Raw genomic sequence first — 21,067 nt, forward strand, 5'->3', positions numbered from 1 at the left:
TAACGAAGAAAAATTCGGATCTTGGAAATTTTCCGAAAGTCCTCTCCCCACCTCAAGATTTTCCCCACAAATTACTTTAGAGTCGTAATGTATACCGTTTCAAAGGTATTTATATCAAATTTCATTGAAAAAAGCTCATTTTCCTAAAAGTTATGAGGGAAAAGCTCGGATCTTGTGAATTTTCCAGAGTCCTCTCCTCACCCCCTTGGAAAAGATCTCCCCAACAAATTTCTTTACAATCGTAAGCATGCCGTTTTTTTTTTTTTATATATAGTTTTAGCTCAGAGCTGCGGCCATGCTGATGCACGAAAAGTATTTCTATAAAATTCCTCTAACAAAAAAACCCATTTTCCTAAAAGTTATGAAGGAAAATCTCAGATCTTCTGAATTTTCCAAAGTCCTCTCTTCACCCTCCTGTTGCCCTGCGTGCATTTTTTTTTTTTTTCATATTTGTTTCCTACACATTGTTTTACACCCATTCAAGTATTTTTGGGGGATTTTCATTTCCGAGTCAAGATGCATTAACCGAAAATTTAATTGTTGTGTGTGTGTGTGTGTGTGTGTTATGCTACTTCCTGAAAAATAAAACTATTTTTATCTATTATTGGTGTTTAGTGAAACTGATATTGCTTTATGCAAATGTTTTGTGCCTTTCGTATTATAGTGGGCTTGTTGCACTGTAATAACTTTATAAGATTTGAAACAATTTGGTGTGAACATCTCGTTTCCTAAAACAATCAATTTTGTATCCTGTTGAAATATTTTGCTCTTGTAAATAAGGATATCCTTTTACTACTTCATTTTATAGACGGTATTGTACATTTCTTTTCAACATACATTTATTTTAATCGGTTTTATTCCCCAAGCTAGTCTCCGAAATGAAATTTACATGCTATTTTTTAAACACTGAATGGTTTTATTTAATTGATGATTCACCAAAGAAATGGATAATATTTTAATTTTCATGGAAACAAACGCGATGAACACTTAACTTTAGAATATTGGACTGAATGTTTCAACTTTGTTTCGTATTTTATATCCCACTCAAATATACAAGACTGCTTGAAATCATTTTCAAAACAATATATTATTGTCTTTAGTTACAGCAAGAACTTGAAAATTGATAAAATAAGAATTTTCGACAAATTCAGAGTCGGGAGCGACTTTGACAAAGCTCCTAAAAGTGAACAACTGTGATCATACTATATCAGTGTGTTTTTATGTTTTATTTTGACAGTTTAAAAAAAAAAATCATCTAATTCTATTATATATACATACAAGTATATACTCCAAAATATATACATACTTTAAGCACACACACACATCAAGTTAAAAGAAACAGGATATCATCTTCCTAGTTTACCATTTTATTCACATTATGGGAGGCAGTTCAACCAAACTTACTCGTTCTTTCTCTTCAAGGGAAAGACATTTTAATCGCAAATCTTCTCGACACCGACGTACAAAAAGTGACATGCCAACTACTGATCAATTTCTGACTTGTCCTGACTATATACGTCCAGCCTCAAGAGGTTCCAGTAATTTGACCAAAATCGAACGCCTACGGAATGCTGATTTACCAAACGAACCAAACAATATACCTTATTTTCCAGCGAAAAGAGTTAAGTAACAGAGTTCATTTATATAAAAATATTTTAAGCTGAGTGCGAGGGAATGGGGAAAATGATTCTCACTTGAAAGTTGTAAATTAGAGTAAGAAGGATAGCCAAAAGAGAGAAAGAGAGAGAGAGAGAGAGAGAGAGAGAGAGAGAACGAAAAGATAGGAAATGTCAGTTTTTTGTTCTAATAATTTTCACCAACATATAAATACAAGTAGCTTTACTGAAAGGCATATGTTGGAAACTATTAGATCAGACCTTCATATAGAGAATACTGAATAGTTGCCAGCTTGTTCTATAAACTGATAAATATTTTACTAGTTGCAAAAATCGATCAGATCAGATTTAGTCGTATTAAGCAAATGAGAGACAAATCGCCCTAGGATATGATACTAGTTTCTTGCTTACAACATTCTGGAAAGAATTCCTGATATTCTGTTTAGGAAAATAAGGAACGTAAATTAAAAGTCTCACTCATATATTTGTAACACCATATCTATTTTCGCCTTTATTTCTATCATCTGCCAGATGTTAATGACTGAACAAATTTTCCAAGTGATGATCGTCTACAGATGATTAAAACTTAGAACTTCAGTGTAATAGCAAAGAATTTCGTTCTTTTGACAAATTATATACTTTTCTTCCCAGCTTGCAAAAAACTTCCATTCAAGAAGTTCATTCAATGCAATGAAATAGTCTCCTAGCAAAGGTGAAAGTACAAATAGCATTTCTTTCAATTGTGCGATCAAATTTTTTTCTCAGAGCAACATCTTGAAAGAAAAATAGATTAATAAATAAATTAGTAAGAGCAGGTTCATTACAGTTATAAAATTATTAATTTGTAATTTGACAGAAGTGTTGCCAAATATTCTTATAATGTAATGAAACCAGTCGTTTGTTACCAATCTGTTTCCTTATAAACTAATTATAATTATTTTTTACACAGGCATGGAACCTAAGATTTCTAGGAAAATAATAGTGTTTATGTCTTTCTTAAAGCTATTAGTGAAATAGTTTCTACTAGGAATCGAAACAAGGTCGTAAACTAGATTCAGAGAACTTCTAGTCAATGTTACATGTTTCATTTAAATCAGGGGTTCCCAGCCATATTTTGTTTGTGCCCCATGAAAGCTATCTTGTCATCTGAAGACCCCATATATGCAAATGTAAATATTTGAAATAAAATATTTGTTTGTAGGTTAGTGAAAACTAACAATGAAACAATTTCGTTATATTCCTAACATAAATTCCAAATACAAATCTTGAAATTTCAATAAATACAGGTACTTCTAGTAAACAAAATTTATATATGGACCCAAAAATTACAATTTTTTACTTGTGGACCCCAGTTGGGAACCCCTGATTTAAACCATTGGATAGGAAATCTTCGAAAGCTATCGATATACCGCTCCCAATGATAGATTTAAAAAAAAAATATTATGATAAGAAATCAACACGTATTTGTATTTTAAATTCTCCAGGGATCTGCTGATGTTGTGTGTAGTTATTGTGGAGTGTATACGGGAAATGAAAATCATCCTTGTAAGGTCTGTGACTTAGTGTTCCACAAAATTTGCCTCAACAAATATTATGTAGAAACATGCAATGATACTTTGCTTGACATGGATCCTTGTCAAATAAATGAAGAGAGCTGGACTTGCCATAACTGTGTAAGTAAAACAATTATTGACTTCACTATACTTTAGTGCTCTGGCCTGTAATTTGTTTCCTTATAACCTTCTTAACCCTTGGTCTACCAGAGAAAATATATGTCACTAATTATCAACTGGGTTCAATGGACCCAATATTTTTCTTTTAATTAAATTTTATTCAAACTACCACTATTTCTTAGCTACATTACATACGCTATCAGGTGTATGAAGAATTACTGTTTCTGACAAATTTTAATAAAAAATGATACAGCTTATAGAATATATTATAAACTTTTAAAATTACAAAACTACAGAATTACCACTCTTCATGACAGTGAATGCTGACAACATTGGAATGTTCTTGGCAAACATGGATATTATAATTCTTATGTGTAGTACGAGTTTTCCTGTCTTTTTCTTGTGAGGGTGGGGACACACAAAGAACATCTTCCTTTTTTTTTTTTGGCTAAGGAATCTCAAATGAGATTGAAGATCGTCTTCTTTTCTTGTTTGGTTGAGAAACGTTAGTAGTACTAGAAGATTGTTTGTAATGTTCTTGCTTAGCATTAACTCCAGCAAGTTCCTTTCCTAACTGAATTAAGCACCGTCTCCTTTTATCCTTGAAACTTTGCAAGCGAAGCTGTTTAGCAACAATGAAAGCATTCACTGCACTTATATCAATCATGTTGCAGAATATAACCATAGGCCATCTTCGAGTCATTCTTTTGCAAGTGTATGTCCTTACTATCTTATCTAGGGTATCTACTCTCCTTTTGTTTTGTTGTAACATGTAATAACTTCAGGTTTCTTTTCAGCACTTTTTGAATCAATTGAAGGCCGAGAGTGCATTGTACTTATAAGTATGACTACATAATTTTTCTTGGGACAATAAGATAGGGTCATAGAATCCTTTTGAAATCCAAATATTGTGCTGTTGATTTCTCTTGGAAGTTCAACTCTGCTCTTTCTAATTGTTCCAGCTAAAGTAGTTTTCTTGCTAAGCAGCTTTCAAGACAATCCTAAACTTGTAAAATAATTATCACAAATTATATTGTGACCAGTATTTTCAAGTTCTTTTACCTGGTCTTCAACAACTCTTGAACCTTGATTTGTCACTCTGCCTTTTACTGGGACTTTTCCAGTGTAGATTTGCATTTTCCAGGCATAAGATGTTTCAGTGTCGCATATTGCCCAAATTTTAATTCTATATTTCCCTGGTTTTGAAGGAATATATACCTGGAATTTTTCATCAGTTTTCATGCATCAACTTGGAACATATCCATCTTGCAAATTCTGATTCTACATTTCAAATACTTCTCTTGTGGGTTCCAATTTATCATCACTTCTATGTTTTCTTCTTGCACTAGCATCATCAAAATGCAATACTTGTAAAATCTGTTGAAATCTTCCTGGCTCATAATTTCATTGAATATTGGGCGGCCATATTCTTGACTCCATAACTGACATTTTCATGTTTAGATTTATAATCACCTATAAGAATAATCAGTCCAATAAATTTCTATAGTTCAGAGTGATCATTTTCCTTCTATTTATATTTGTAAACAACCTAACCTTCAACATTTGTCCATGGCACATAAAGATAGTAAAACATGTTTCAATGCTATGCAAGACCCTTTAGCAAAACGGGATGGTCCACATTCTTGGTGCACAATATTGCAAGATGAAGTTCTTACTGCTACTTGAGTAAGAGGATTAGAATGCCAGACTTCTTGTCTGTCTCTAGAAATATATTGCTCGATCATAATTGGGTAGCTTGTAGATAATTGTTTTTGAGTATCTTCATCATCTGATGACACAGAACCTAAACCGTCCAGCACATAATCATTTTCACCATCATCTTCAAAGCAATAGAAGGAATCACTGCTATCTTCTTCCCATTTGTCATCTAATTCCAATATCCTTTTCGATATTTGATCTTCACTCAAGTTTTCACGTCTAACCATATTGGAATTTTCAGTTTTTTATTCACGGTGCCCTTGGAAATGCTCTGGAGCATCTTTTTAGCAAAAAAAAAAATTGCGAAAAATGTTTGTTTTTTTTTACCCATCCCTCCTCTGATCTATTTTGTGAGCACTATGCACAATGGTTTCCCCTACCCCGCCTTTGGACCGATTTTGTAGGTACTACACGGTTAATATTTAGTTTAACACCCAGCCACCAAAACAAAGCAAAACAAGTGTAATAGATGTAACAAGTGTGTTGTAAACGAATCTGGAAACCAAAATTTGTGCAAACGAACCGGGGGGTGGGGAGAGGACTTTCATATGATACGATTTTTTCCCTCATAACTTTCAGGAAAATGGATATCTTTTAATCTAATGTTATATAAATACCTTTCAAACAGCATAGATTACAATTATAAAGAAATTTATGGGGGAAACTTTTCCGAAGGGGTGGGGAGAGGAGTTTTAAAAAAAACGGAGTTTCGGATCAGGAAGACCACATAAGTTTGTTTTTTTTACTCCCCCACCCCCACCCCCAGACCGATTTTGGCCAATTTTTTACACTTAAAAGCTACAGGAGGTGCCTTTTTGGTAAAAAAAATAATTGTTAATATTTTCAGAGAAAAAAATGTGATGTAAGGGAGATTTGGCTGTTGTTTCTAGCACATCCCAAAACAACCCTCCTCATTTCTTTCTCACTCTTGCATGTGTTGATGTTTTTCTATTTTTTTCTCCCCATAAATACATTTATATGCTATAAAAAAGAAAATTTGAGAAATTATGAATTTTTTGCAACCCCACTCCCTGCCCCTCATTGTTTCTGCTTATAATTTGAAATATTGGAGAGTCTGAGGTCATTTCTGGCATTTATCCACAGTGATTTAAAAATAATAGGTATGTAAAAGATAATTCATTTTAATAGCATACTTTTCTGTTAGAAAATGTTTTTTCTTACACACACTCAACCTCGCTTAAGGTGGGGGGGGGGGGTAAAAATTTAAATTACCATTTTTTTTGTTGATGCTTATATCTCACCAATGGAGCACACGTGTGGTCCATTGGTATCATCATTGAATGGGGAGAGGGAGTAAAAAATCATAAATTTTCCAAACCGTTTTTTCATAAAAGGATGCTCCCCATCATTTTGAAGGCTGTGGTGAAAAGCAATTGGAAGAATCCCTGGAGAAATTCCAACTTATGTGGTCTTCTTGATCCAAAACTCCTCTCCCTGCCCCACCGGAAAAATTCCTTCCCTAGAAATTTCTTCATAATTGTCATCTATGCTGTTTGAAAAGTATTTGTATAAACTTTCATTAAAAGATATCCACTTTCTTGAAAGTTATGAGGGAAAAAATCGGATCGTCTGAATTTTCCCAAAATCCTTTCCCTACCGTTTAGAAAAAAAAATTCCCCAGAAATTTCTTTATAATCGTAATCTATGCCATTTGAAAAGAATTTATTTAAAATTTCATTAAAAGATATCCATTTTTCTGAAAGTTATGAGGGAAAAAATGGAATTGTGTGAATTTTCCGAAAAGTCTTCTCACTCTCCAGCTCGTTTGTGCAAATTTTGGTAAATTTTTATCTTTCACCTGCACAATTTTCACTAAGAAAAAGAAAACGGATTTTTTGCGTGGAATCAAGTATCCTGACCTCCTAATATGCTGCAAACCCCTTATCTTTGTTCGGAAAAAGGCGGGGATGGACACCCCTGCCATATCCTGGAATCATTGGAAAACTTTTTTTTCCCATTGAATGAATTCCAGTGACCTCCATATATGCTATAAAACCCCTTTGGGTCGGGAAAACAAGGTGGGATGAGGTGGAAGCCTTGAAAATTTCACCCCCACCCCCTTTATATTTTCACCCGCACGATTTTCACTAAGAAAAAAAACTTGGATTTTTTGCATAGAATCAAATACCTTGATCTCCTAATATGCTGCAAACGCCTTATTTTTGTTCGTAAAAAAGGGGATGGGATGGACCCCCCCCCCATATCCCGGAATCATTGGAAATTTTTTTTTTTTTCCGTTGACTGAATTTCTGATGACCTCCTAATACGCTACAAAACCTTTTTTGAGTTCAGAAAATGGGATGGGGTGGAACCCTCAGAAATTTCACCCCACCACATTTTCAAATATTTTTTGCTATTTCTTTCTTTACCCATAATTTTAGATAACATTTTGCAGAGATACGTTTCCGAGAGAGTGTGGATTACATTAGATTGAAGATTCAAACAAGTTTGAAATGAATAAGTGAAAATGCAGAGGTTAGAGAAGTTAGTGGTAACGAAGTGTGTGGAGAGATAATGAATGATAAATTCATCTAAAAAGAAAAACACGTTAGAGTTTTTGCATGTATGTGTGAAGTGAAGTAAAAGTATAATAGTAAAACAAAAATATCTTTTTCCTACCTCTTAGAATTACTGGATACAATATATATAATAATCCCAGATTTCAGAATAGATTTCAAAAACACTAAAGCATTTTCCCTTTGCAATTTTTGGTGCCGAAATGAGTTTCATTTTTGTGTGTGGAGAGAGAGTGGAAGAAAGAAAGAGAGTGAGAGAGAAAGAGAGAGAGAGTGAGTGAGTGAGAGGAAAGAGAGAGTGAGCGAGTGGGTGACGAAGTTTACCTGAACATTGAATAGTGTAACAATCTATCATAATTATATATATCATTATACATCATCATCATCACCATCATCGTTTAGCATCTGCTTTCCATGCTGGCATTGGTTGGACGGTTTGACTGAGGACTGGTGAACCAGGAATCTACAATGAGGCTCCAGTCTGTTCTGGAAAGCTTTCTACAGCTGGAAGCCCTTCCTAATGCTAACCACTCCGAGTGTGTAGTGGGTGCTTTTCAAGTGCTACTGGCACAGGGTCCAGTCAGATGGCACTAGCATCGATCACGCTCGAATGGTACTTTTTATGTGCCACCAGCACTGTATATATGTATATATATGTGCGTGTGTGTATGTATATATGTGTGTTTTTATGTATGTATATATACGTATGTATATTTGTATATATATATGTATACACACACACACACACACACACATATATATATATATGATGAAGGACCGAGACTTCTGGAGATATGCTGTGATTGAGAAGACCCGGCAAGTAAAGTGAGATCATAGTCGTAGCCTACACCAGTGTCGCATAACCAGCCCATTCAAAAAGTACCTTTGAATCGTTGGGCAACATTTTGTGCTTGAGGAGACCTATTGAATCATGTAAAATCAAAATCAGAATAAAAATTGAATCAAATCACAATCAAATGGAAATTGTAGTTGTGGCCGATGCCAGTGCTGCCTGACTGGCTCCCGTGCTGGTGGCATGCAATGAGCACTATGCATGCGTGGGTCGTTGCCAGTGCCACATGACTGGCTCCCTGTGCCGGTGGCACATAAAAAGCATCATCCGAACACGGTCGATGCCAGCCCCTGCTCAACTGGCTCTTGTGCTGGTAGCACTTAAAGAGCACCATCTGAACATGGCCGATGCCAGTGCCTTCTGACTGGCTCCTGTGGTGGCGACACGTAAACAGCACCCACTACACTCTCGGAGTGGTTGCTGTGAGGAAGGGCATCCAACTGTAGAAATTTTGCCAGATCAGATTGGAGCCTGGTACAGTGTTCTGGCTTGCCAATCCTCAGTCAAACCACCTAACCCATGCCAGCATGCAAAGGCGGGCTTAAACGACGACGATGATGATAATGATACACACACACACAGATATATATATATATATATATATATATATATATATATGCAAATATATAAATAAATAAATGTAGTTAAAAGCAGGTGTTATTCAAATTCTTTTACTTTACAAGTCAGTAATAGATTGGTTTAAAGCGATTAGCCATAAGCATGACTACAAATTTACACAATTTGATATTGTTAAATTTTACCCATCAATATCCAGGCCTTTGCTCCTAAAAGCATTAAACTTCGCCAAGCAGTATGTCAACATCAATATCTCGGAAATAGATATTATCATACATGCGAGGAAATCACTTCTTTCTTACAAGGATTCTACCTGTGTCAAAAAGAGTGAGGATTCTCTTTTCGATGTACCGATGAGGGCATACGACGGGGCTGAGTTATGTGTGCTCATAGGAGCCTATATCTTATATAATCTAAAGCTAGAATTCCTGTTTATAGACGCAGGATTATATAGGGATGACGGCCTTATAGTCAACCATAAATTAAACGGCCATGAATTAGATAAGCTTAGGAAGGATCTAATTGCTTTCTTCCAAAGGATGGGCTTACGAATTATGATAAATGCTAACCTAAAAAGTGTAGATTTCTTAGATATAAATTTAGATTTACAGTCAGATAAATTCAAACCTTACTGTAAGCCTAATGATAAGCTATCTTATATTAGCAAAGAAGCCAATCATCCGCCAGTTATTCTTAGGAACCAAGTCAGTAATGTAGGTAGACGAATATCGTCAATTTCTTCAGATGAGACAGCATTTCAAAATGCTGCACCTTATTACAATAGCGCATTAAGGAATAGTGGATTCTCTGAAAAGATCCAATATAACCAACTTAATGCTAGCAACACGTAGAACTAGGACTAGGAAGGTTTTATGGTTCAACCCAGCTTTTAATATGGCCGTAAAAACAAATATAGGTAGGGAATTCTTAAAATTGGTCTCTAGACATTTTCAACCTAGCCATAAGTTTTATAGAATATTTAATAGAAGAACGCTTAAGATTAGCTATTCTTGTTGCAAAAACTGCACCTCATTCATTAACCAACACAATAAGATAATTGCAAATAGCCATAGTGCCGATTCTTTTCTAAAGAATTGCAATTGCCTGTCCGTTGGAAGGAAAATGTCCAGAGGAAGGAATTGTGTATAGAGCCAAAGTGCAAATAGATGGCTCACACGAATATAGAACTTACACAGGGGCTACTGAAAATTCTTTCAAGACTCGATTTTATTCTCATAGAAATTCCTTCTGATACCCCGAAAATAGGACAAAGACCAGCCTGGCAAAATATGTCTGGGAATTAAAAGAAAATGAAACCCAGCCTTTCAACGTGACATGGAGAATTTTAGATAAAGCATCACCTTACAGCCATGGTGCGCATAAAAGACCCATCAAATGTAATTTATGTCTTTTGGAAAAATTCTATATTTTATTCCAGGACAGTAGCGCTTTGAATCAAAGATGTGAACTCTCGAATTTCCTGCAGACATGCAACAAAATTTTAAATGTCAGCTGACAAAATACCATATGGATACTCTTTTACTCTTTTACTTGTTTCAGTCTTTTGACTGTGGCCATGCTGGAGCACCGCCTTTTAGTCGAGCAAATCGACCCCAGGACTTATTCTTTAGAAGCCTAGTACTTATTCTATCGATCTCTTTTGCCAAACCGCTAAGTTACGGGGACATAAACACACCAGCATCGGTTGTCAAGCGATGTTGGGGGGGACAAACATACACATACAAACATACACACACACATACATATATATATATACATATATACGACGGGCTTCTTTCAGTTTCCGTCTACCAAATCCACTCACAAGGCTTTGGTCGGCCCGAGGCTATAGTAGAAGACACTTGCCCAAGATGCCGCGCAGTGGGACTGAACCCGGGACCATAGAATATATTTTTTGAATCTTGAACTAGTTTATAATCCTACTGTTGGATTTGTATTTTGTAATGCATGGTTTATTTCGCATCGCAAAGATATTGTATATATTTCGATGTATTTCTTAAGAAAACTTTCGACTGTTATATGTATATAGTATTTTCATGTTTAAGATTTTATTTTAATTTCATTTTATTGTATTTTACAAACCCATTTAATCGTTATATTTATAAATAATTTGATACAGGGTGTTCCATTTTGCATGTCTTTTATCCGATTTTTATCATTATACACTCAGCAATTTTTAAAAAGTTGTTTGTGTATATACATCAGGACCAAGATATGTTTTTATGTGGATGTCTGTTTTGTAAGCATGCATATGTATTTGGTTATAGGGAAGATGTGCGAAGTAGAGGGGTCGGACTTGAGTCACCAGAAGGCTCAGAGAATGGTGCGTTGGAGAGGCAGGGTGGTGAGATGAGGGGAAACAGGAGATGGGGCGAGGAAAGAGAGCAGATGCATGGTTCATGGAATGTGCTCTGGCAAGGGCAGTGTGGATAATGGTGAGGGGATATCTATGTAGGATGAAGTGGCAAGCCATGGGTTGAGACTGAGTCTCAGAGTCATGGTCGTCACTACAGAGCCTGCATAGAAGGAGGAATTGGGAATAGGAGATGGAAAGCTTGGTGTGTTTAGGGTGAAAGGAGGAGAAGTTGAGGTATGAGTGTGAGTCTGTGTGTTTGTAGTGGATAGAGGTGGTGAGAGTGGAGTGATGAATGCTGACCGAAATCTCTGACAAAGGTGTCAGAGATAGTGCAGAAGTGGAGGGCAGGATGGAAAGATTTGACAAAGGAGAGGAAGGAGTCTAGATGTTCATAGGAGAGTGACGTCGCACCAATACAGTCGTCAATATAACGGCTGTATAGTTCAGGAGTGGGACCAGTGAAACTTGAGAATATTTGGGCCTCAACATAGCCAACAAACAGGTTCGCATAGTTGGAGCCCATTCTTGTTCCCATGGTCCCTAGACCAGCAAACAAGAAGCAGTTGAGTGAGAGGACAGGTTTGGCCAGACAAACGAGTATGGATGTGTCAGGTTGGGGGTTGGGTCAAAGGTCTATATGTATATATATATATATATATATATATGTATATATATATATATGTATATATATATATATATATATATATATATATATATATATATATACATACATACATACATACATACATGTGTGTGTGTGTGTGTATATCTGTGTTTGTCCTCCCAATATTGCTTGACTTGCTCGATTAAAGGTGGTGCTCGAGCATGGCTGCAGTCAAATGACTGAAACAAAAGAAAAGAAAAATATGTATGTATATATATGTGTGTGTGTGTGTATGTGTATGTATATATAAATGTGTATGTATGTATATATATAGGTATGTGTGTATATATACATATATATATGTGTGTATGTATGGGTATAACACCACCACACCACAACACTACACCACCACACCACACCACACACCACCACACTACACCACACAACACACCACCACACCACACACTACCACACCACACACCACCACACCACCACACCACCATGCCACACAGCACCACCCCACACACACTAGTACTGACCACTTCCCAGCACCCACACCATCATCTGCACACCTACACATGCACACACGCACACCAAGGTCACCAGCCCCCTTCCACATGCATGTGCACCTTCATTTTGGGATCACTGCTACTTTATCATGTCCCCTTTTTCCTAGCTCTCCTATGTGACCCCTCTGTCCGACATTTGCCATGATAGATCGCTAGCCACTAAACCTTTTTTATTTTCTCTCCCTGTTTATTTCTGTGTTCCTTTCTGTGGAAGAGCATAGGCTCGAAATGTAAAAGACTTTCTCACTTCCCAAGCGTTAAACTAATACATCTGTTTGTTGTTTACACACCAGTCTTCGTCTTTTATGGGGTCAATAAATTAAGTACCAGTTGTGTACTGGGGTTGACCTAAGCAACTGGCCCCCTCCCCAAAAATTTCGGGCCTTGTGCCTAGAAGAAAAAGGAAAAGAATATCTACTACTTTGACTTTGTAGAGTTTATGTAGTCTTAGGTAGTATTTGAAATTGATATCAATACAGAAGCAATAGTGAGAATCTATTATTTCACTCATTGAATATTTCAAATTTAAACTCTTAAATTTGTCACCTTATATTCTGGAAGGAAATTATATTTTATTATTTACTCTTTTATCCTGGTTACTGAGGTTGATTTAATATTCCTACAGATGAAGTTTCAGAATAAGTACACTAATTAGAGTAGAAGTATAAAACATTAAACATATTATTAGTACCCCCATCTTGCTGCAGTATTAGTATTTTAGATTTCAAACCATTTTACTCCCTAAATACTTGATTCAAACTCCCAGTTATATTTGACACCAACGATAAAGAAGCAGTGCCTGCAGTATTCTCGGTATAAGCACTTTGATAGAAACTGTGTCATTGGCTGCAATTATTTGAATGTCTGTCCTTCAGAAAGTTAGAAATTCTGATTGTTTCCTTTAAATACCAAGGATTGTATCATAAGGTACTTAGATTAATTTTTGCTAAAAGCTTCAGTAAAATTGTGGCGAGTAGGTAGGTACAAGTGTCTCAGATTCAATTGAACATAGTTTCTTTTTCATCAAGTTATATCTTGGAATTACATATATTTTATCCACATCTTTCATTCAGATTTATTTTACCTAACAATTAATCTCCACCAAAAACATTATTTTCTAGAAACAGAAAACCCAATTATAAAACTAAAAGTTCAAAAAGGAAAAATGCTATCAGATATCTAAAAAGTAAATCAGATTTATAACAAACGAGTCAATCTTATCCAAAATGAGGATAAAATTTAATCAAATATCATAGGATGAAATGTTCCTAATTCAAAGAAAACTAAATGGAAACAGCAAAAGATAAAAAAGAGGGGTGATTTATGGAGCTTTAATGAGCTGTTCCACCACAAATCTTGTAATTTATGATTCTGCATCCTCTTGATAAATATATATTCAGTGTGTAGTCTAAATATTTAAATATTGTGCATGGAAAATTATTATATAAACAATGAAGATAAGATAAACACTTATCTGCTATATATAATGAACAATCTATGAGCACTTTATAATGCTGAACATCTTTTATAGATCCTGTTTGTTATACACTTGTTGCAATTTCCGAGAGGATGATTACAAAGGCTATTTTCAAGGATGCTTTATCTAACTTATTGTGTTTAAGTCTATTAACAAAAATAAAAGCCAGAGCCTGTTACATGATTTGGTAACATTACAGTAAACAACTCTGACTGTATGTCAAATAAATGCTAATCATTACGCTGCTTATCTAATTTTAGATGTACTTGCTATGATTTCAGGGTGCCTTTGGGAAATAATAAACTGGATTGTTTCTTCTCTGCTTTTTTTAATAGTTTTACATTAAACTGAGTCTAAGAATTTGGTGGGATGGAAAATTAAGGTTTACAATTGTGGACTTTTTAAACCTGAACCGATTTCACCAAGAACTCAAAAACAAGTCACAGACTTGAATTTCTTTCAAAATAGCAAAGAGAAATTGTCCATAAGTAGCATATAACCCACTTTCTTTTTACTATATAGGAGGATCTTTTGGCTTTACTTACCATTGAGGAATATAATTCATTGATGAGGATGTTTGAAAAGTTTGGAATGCAAAAAGGTAACACTAATTTTTGTTATAGTACCTTTTGTTTCCATTAATGGCATACACACGTGTGTGTGTGTATGTATTAACATGTGTGTGTGTGTGCATGTGCTAGCATGTGCACTGATGCTAAAATAATGCTTTATTTACATTTCAGTAGATCTATTTGAAAATTGGTATCAAAATAATGAAAGCAAGGGAGAACAAGAAAAAAAAATGTGTGTGCGTACGTGCATGCATGCATGCGTGTGTGTGTGCACGTGTGTGTATGCATGTGTGTGTGTGTTTTATATCATTAAGTTTTCAGGGATAGAATCCATTTAGTTGTAAGTACTATATGGTAGTAACAATTCTGTCTGTAAATAACAGCGATTATGTAAACCTGACACCTGTTTCATCAAATTGCCACTGAATTTAGTTCCTTTTTCTGAAAGTTAAATTCAAAGAAAGTTGATGGAATCTGTGAAGTTGTTACTCTCATTGCATTGCACAAAATTTTCTATGATGTTCTTATATAACACAAGAATGTATAAAGCTCACAACCTTCTTCAAAACATTAATCACACTTCTATTTTATATACAGCGTATACTATAACATTTAAAACAAATCATAAACTCTGCTAGACTGGTACAGTTTCACTTGCCAGATGAGACCATTTCTTTTAATGCCCTGAGAAATGTCACGAGCATACCAACTTCCCTTTTTATTTAATTAAGAGACCTTAATAGCCAAGAAAAATTGAACTTAGACATATTGTTCAAAATGTATCATACATATAGTAAAAATTCCTATTTCATATTTGTCATAAAAACTCAGTTTCTAGATTTGTATATATTTTATGAAGCTTAAAATATTGTGGAATTTGCTGCAGCAGAAAAACCTCCCACATTTTTCATAAGCATGTATGTGGTGCTAATGAAGTAAGGCAAGTGATAATGGTGTCTTCATGTAGTTAATGTTTTATCATTCGATTTTTAATTATGATCATGGCTTGAATTGGTGGACCCTGATTTTTTTGCTGCTGAAATGTTATCAAGATTGATGAATAGGAAGTATTTTTTTTCACACACCCTGCATTAATCAACATACAGATTATCATTTAATCGAACATTAGGCCTTACCGAGGCAATGACTAGTGACTGAGACCTTTGGAAATATGCTGTGTATGAGAAGGCCCGGCAAGCCAAGTGAGATCATAACATGTGGCTTATGCCAGGGGTGTAACCAGCCCACTTATGCATACCTTTCCTTCATTGGACACTAAACTCTGCTTGCAAAGTCCTGTTGAGGCAAGTGAAATCAAAATCAAATCAAATTTGCAAATTCGATGACTGGCACCCATACCAGTGGAGCGTTAAGAGCACCATCCAAGCGTGATCGCTGCTGGAGCAGCTGTCTGGCTTCCATGCCGGTAGCATGCAAAAAGCACCATTTGAATGTGTTTGTTACTAGCGTTGCCTTACTGGCACATGAAAAAACATTCAAGCAAGGTTATTGCCAGTGCCGCTAGACTGGCTCTTGTGCAGGTGGCACGTAAAAAAACACCACTTGAGCATGGCCATTGCTAGTACTGCTTGACTGGCCCTTGTGGTAGTGGCATGTGAAAACACCCACTACACTCTCAGAGTGGTTGGCATTAGGAAGGGCATCCAGCTGTTGAAACTCTGCCAGATCAGATTGGAGCCTGGTGCAGCCATCTGGTTCGCCAGTCCTCAGTCAAATCGTCCAACACATGCCAGCATGGAAAGCGGACGTTAAATGATGATGATGATGATGATGATCAGAATATCATTTAAAAGTTTAAAATTAAGTGAGTAGAGATATTTCTAAGATCTAATCTCTTCTAGTATAAAGACTTCTTTGGGTATCTGTATCTGGATTTACTGTAAATCTTCCAGTATACAGATTTTTATGAATATGATTGAGAGATTTCGTATTGAGTGGAAACTTCTGAATAAAAAGCAACTCTTCCTCATTTTTATGAGTACAAATAAAAAACATTTGCTATAATGAAATTTAATGATTTAAAACAATAGTTTAAATTGTTAATTTGTTATGCTGAAAAAAGACAATATGCATCAATAAATCCAACAATATAACCCAATATAAATAGAAACAATAAATCACAAGCAGCAAACACATATAATTCCAAGATAATAAACACTACAACAAATTCAATAAGTAATACTTTATACACCACAAATAATAATAATAATCATAATGATAATAATAAAACAGGCAAAGGAATATCTAAGTGAATTCCAATTGCAACAAATTCAAGAATTAGACGAACTAGAAACACCTGCAGAAAAAGTTAAGCGCTTGAAAACCCGTGCTAAAATTGCTGCCTTAGATATTATGACTGAAAAATGGCATGGAAAACCTCTCAATGGCAAATACCCAAAGAGAGCAAATAATGCAGATATTGACAAAGCCCTTACCCATCAATGGCTAATGGCCTCTGGCTTGAAATCAGAAACAGAGGGGTTTATCATAGAAGCCCAAGATCAATGCCTACCTACAAAGAACTACCAGGCCAACATATTAAAGAACGGCAGCTCCCCATTATGTCGTATATGCCAACAACAAAATGTGACCATCGATCATGTTGTCTCCATGTGCAGTCTGCTTGCACCTACAGAGTATCTCAACAGGCATGATAGAGCTGCACAATATATTCACTGGGTAATATGCAAAAACCTGGACTTGCTCCATGATAAAAACTGGTGGGAACACAAACCACCCCCAGTACTTGAAAATGATCACATCGCACTCCTCTGGAACTTCATCATTCAAACTGACAGAAAGATAGATGCAAATAAGCCAGACATCATACTGAAAGACTTCAGACAAAAATCATGCCTCCTCATTGATATGACTGTCCCAATTGATATAAACGTATCTGTCAAGACCTACCAAAAACTGAGCAAATATAAAGATCTTGAAATAGAAATTAGCAAAATGTGGAACCTGAAGATTAAAACAATACCTATTGTCATAGGTGCCCTGGGAATGACAGCGAAACGGGCTGATTACTACCTAGCTCAGATACCAGGAAACCCCAAAATGGCTGAAGTTCAAAAGATAGTGCTCATGGGAATTGCCCATATCCTACTGTCTATGTGATCTCAAATTTTAAAACAAACACATAATTTTCTTATGGTTTCTTAAACATTCTCTAGAACAACACTATGTACAAATCGAAATATATGGTACCCTAGGCATAACACCTACATGAACTTCTAACTTGTTGTCTCTTGAGGTCTCTGGGTGAGACTTGGATCCAACTTGTACAAATGCAAAGCAAAAGTCACACATAAAATAATAAGGATAATAATAACTATTCACCACAACAGAAATATAAAAACAATAAAAATTGCTCATGTAAAAATAAAAAAATATGCCCTTTACAAGGCAATCGTAAAAGACTTAATATAGTATATAAATGCATAATCACAATAATTAATAAATCACATAAAATGGTATACATAGGGAGTTCTACTAATTTTAAACAAAGATATCTGGCGCATATACATTCATTTAAACCAAATATAAATAATAATACAACTTCATTAGCCACATATATACAGAAACTCAATAAAAACAAGATTAATTATAAATTAGACTGGTCAATAATAGATTCTGCCATACCATATACACATAAATCAAATAATTGCCGTTTATGCACATTAGAATCACTGCATATATTACTATATAAATTTGACAATCTAATAAATAGCAAGTCAGACGCGATATCATCATGTAAACATAGGTACTACAAAACCTTTAAATATTATAATAGATCCAAAAATAAGGTAGAATAGAAAAAAAGACGTGTATTTGTATAAGCATTTGTATTGATATGTAAAAAAAGTATGTATATATGTCTATATGTGTGTGCATGTGTGTATATATATATGTATACACATGTATATATATATATATATATATATATATAAGTGTTAGGTATATATACGTGTTAAATCTAGACACTTAATAATTGAACTCAAATACTAGTAATTTACAATACTTTCATAATTATATTAAATTAAATTTAAAATAAATATGTTAAATCTAAACACTTAAGAATTTGAACCTAGATTCTATTATATTACTTTTATAAGTAATAATAACATTCATATTAAATTAAATCTAAATTTGAAATGGAATCTTCTAACAAATAAAAAAAACTTCTATATATACTTATCTCAATTCTAACCAAATTTTTTAATAATGAAATACACGCAGTGGATGGAACATTTAAATATTGGATGTGATTCATAGGATTTACTAATATTACATTATATATTTAATTATTGCGAAATAACGCAATAAATCTAACAACAAGGTGGACTCTACTCTAATAATGTACTGTGATTCTCAAATATTCTGAAAAATATACCAACATCAAAAACTATATATCATATAAAATATCTACAAAGGAAAACTGAATTTTCCAAATTATATGATGGATTGGATTTACAAATTCTCAAAGGACAGTATATATTTTTAATATTCTTAATATTTTTTAATATTTTAATTAACATCATCCTATAGCATATTTTATTATGTATACCATTCGTTTTCACATATATAATAATAACTTTATACATCTCTGAAGAGCGGAATTATTGCCAATATGCTTGTTTATATTAGATTACATTATAAAGGCAATAATATCCGCAAAATGATCGTAAGATGCATTTTAGACTTTCATAATATTTTAATCGAATTATATTTACACTCACTTACGCATATATTTTTATATACATTTATATTTTGTATATTTTTAATTTTAATTATAATTCAAAATGATTATTGTGTCATATAAAACATACATCTTTCAGAAATTCAAAAATTGATTCCCTAAGAATATTGTTAATAATTTTATTAATAATATATATATATATATATATATATATATATATATATATATATATATATATATATATATATACATACATACCTGCACATATATTATGTACTATTCCATGATGGTAAGATCATCAAAAAAAGTACTCCATCAGGTGAGAGATTAATATTATTCAATAGATACAATACATGTTATTATGTGCTATTAATAGTTTCATATGTTCAAAGTAAATCATATTAGAGTAATATTAAAGATATAATATTTCAGGATAGATTATAATGTTTCATAGTATATTAATGTAATAGGATTTAATTTGTTTGTTACCTTTACTAAGATTTTGAGGTCTACATAATTATTCTTTGTTTTTTAGTATCCTATCATACTTATAGCTTACTAATTATACCTGTTTTAACTAAGCTGGAAATACAACTCGTTACTATTATGCAAAATTGTCATAAGTCCAAAACATTGCTTTTTCTGAAAACGAAGAAATAGTTTCACCATTCCATTTCTTTTTACATTAGGAACAGTTTCAGCTTAACAATAATACTTTGTTGGGCGCATAAAATCATAACTCCATGCATGTATATTTTCGGACAGAAATATTTTTACAAAATGATCGCATGTGGGACTTACTGCACTTTTGAAAAATGCTAAATTGTTGTACTACACTTTGACAATTTTCATCTGAAGCAGCTGGAGATACGATAGTTTCATCAAAAGAATTGGCTAATACAAGTGAAATTGAAAAAATGCATTTGGGCAAATTTGGACATATGACAGTTTAACATAATAGCAACAAACTAAATACTAGCTGTTAATAGCTGCTGGATGATCGATGAGGATCTAGTTTATCTTCTCTCTGCCTTTAATATACTACAAAACCTTATAATCTATCCTAAAATATTGCATCTTCAATATTACTGTAATATGATTTACTTTGTTACCCCTACGAAGATTTAGGTCTACATTTATAATTACATGTTTTTAAATGCCTTTTAAACATGTTGTTTACTCTTGGTATCTGACTACTTATACTCTGTAATAAACTAATTATTCATTTTTTTGTATTTAACTCTTTGCCACTGAACCTCTAGTGAAATTGTATCTTAGATAAAAGGAATCACCTTTCTCTTAATTGCTGAGAAAAGACTCTGGGATGTCTTTTATCCTCTCCCTACTACCAAGCCAACTAACTCCTGTTAAGACTATAAAGCTGAAATATACCCCTCCTACTAAACCACTTGAATTTATTTTATTTCGGTTATATTCTTATTCTGTAATAAGCGCTGATTGAAAAATCACAAAATATGTATTTGTCAAGGATTAAAATGTTTTTTTAGATGTGCTTGATTGTAAAATTCATGTATTCATTTGAAGAAAATAGTTTTCTATAATGATATAATGTACTCATTGATCAATTAAAGAGTTCAATAGAAATGGCTGTAATGAATTGACACCTATCCATCAATTGTAACTTATATATTTCTAATTCACCTGTCTTGGAACCTGCCCCTCACATGAACCAAAGTATATTATGGACTGTATATTTGATAATATGGACATTTCTGAAGAGTTCAAGAGCTGATGATATACTCAGTTATGC

At 34.0% G+C, this 21,067-nt stretch overlaps 1 protein-coding gene across 2 annotated transcripts in view; it reads left to right on the top strand.

Annotated features, from left to right (window-relative positions):
* The window catches only part of LOC106876155 (PHD finger protein 24), a 58,588-nt gene that overhangs the window by 11,157 nt on the left and 26,364 nt on the right, over positions 1-21,067 (top strand). The window contains exons 2-4 of one of the 2 annotated variants that reach the window (XM_014924581.3): positions 1,423-1,621; positions 3,101-3,289; positions 14,524-14,602. In XM_014924581.3, the coding sequence (XP_014780067.1) occupies positions 1,423-1,621; positions 3,101-3,289; positions 14,524-14,602 (467 nt within the window). Of the gene's footprint in view, positions 1-768; positions 1,622-3,100; positions 3,290-14,523; positions 14,603-21,067 lie in introns of those variants that run through there. The other variant, XM_089355223.1, reaches the window with a different exon arrangement.

The sequence above is a fragment of the Octopus bimaculoides genome, chromosome 7 (genome assembly GCF_046866305.1).
Source record: "Octopus bimaculoides isolate indiv1 chromosome 7, ASM4686630v1, whole genome shotgun sequence".
In the NCBI taxonomy this organism is placed as follows: Eukaryota; Metazoa; Mollusca; class Cephalopoda; order Octopoda; family Octopodidae; genus Octopus; species Octopus bimaculoides.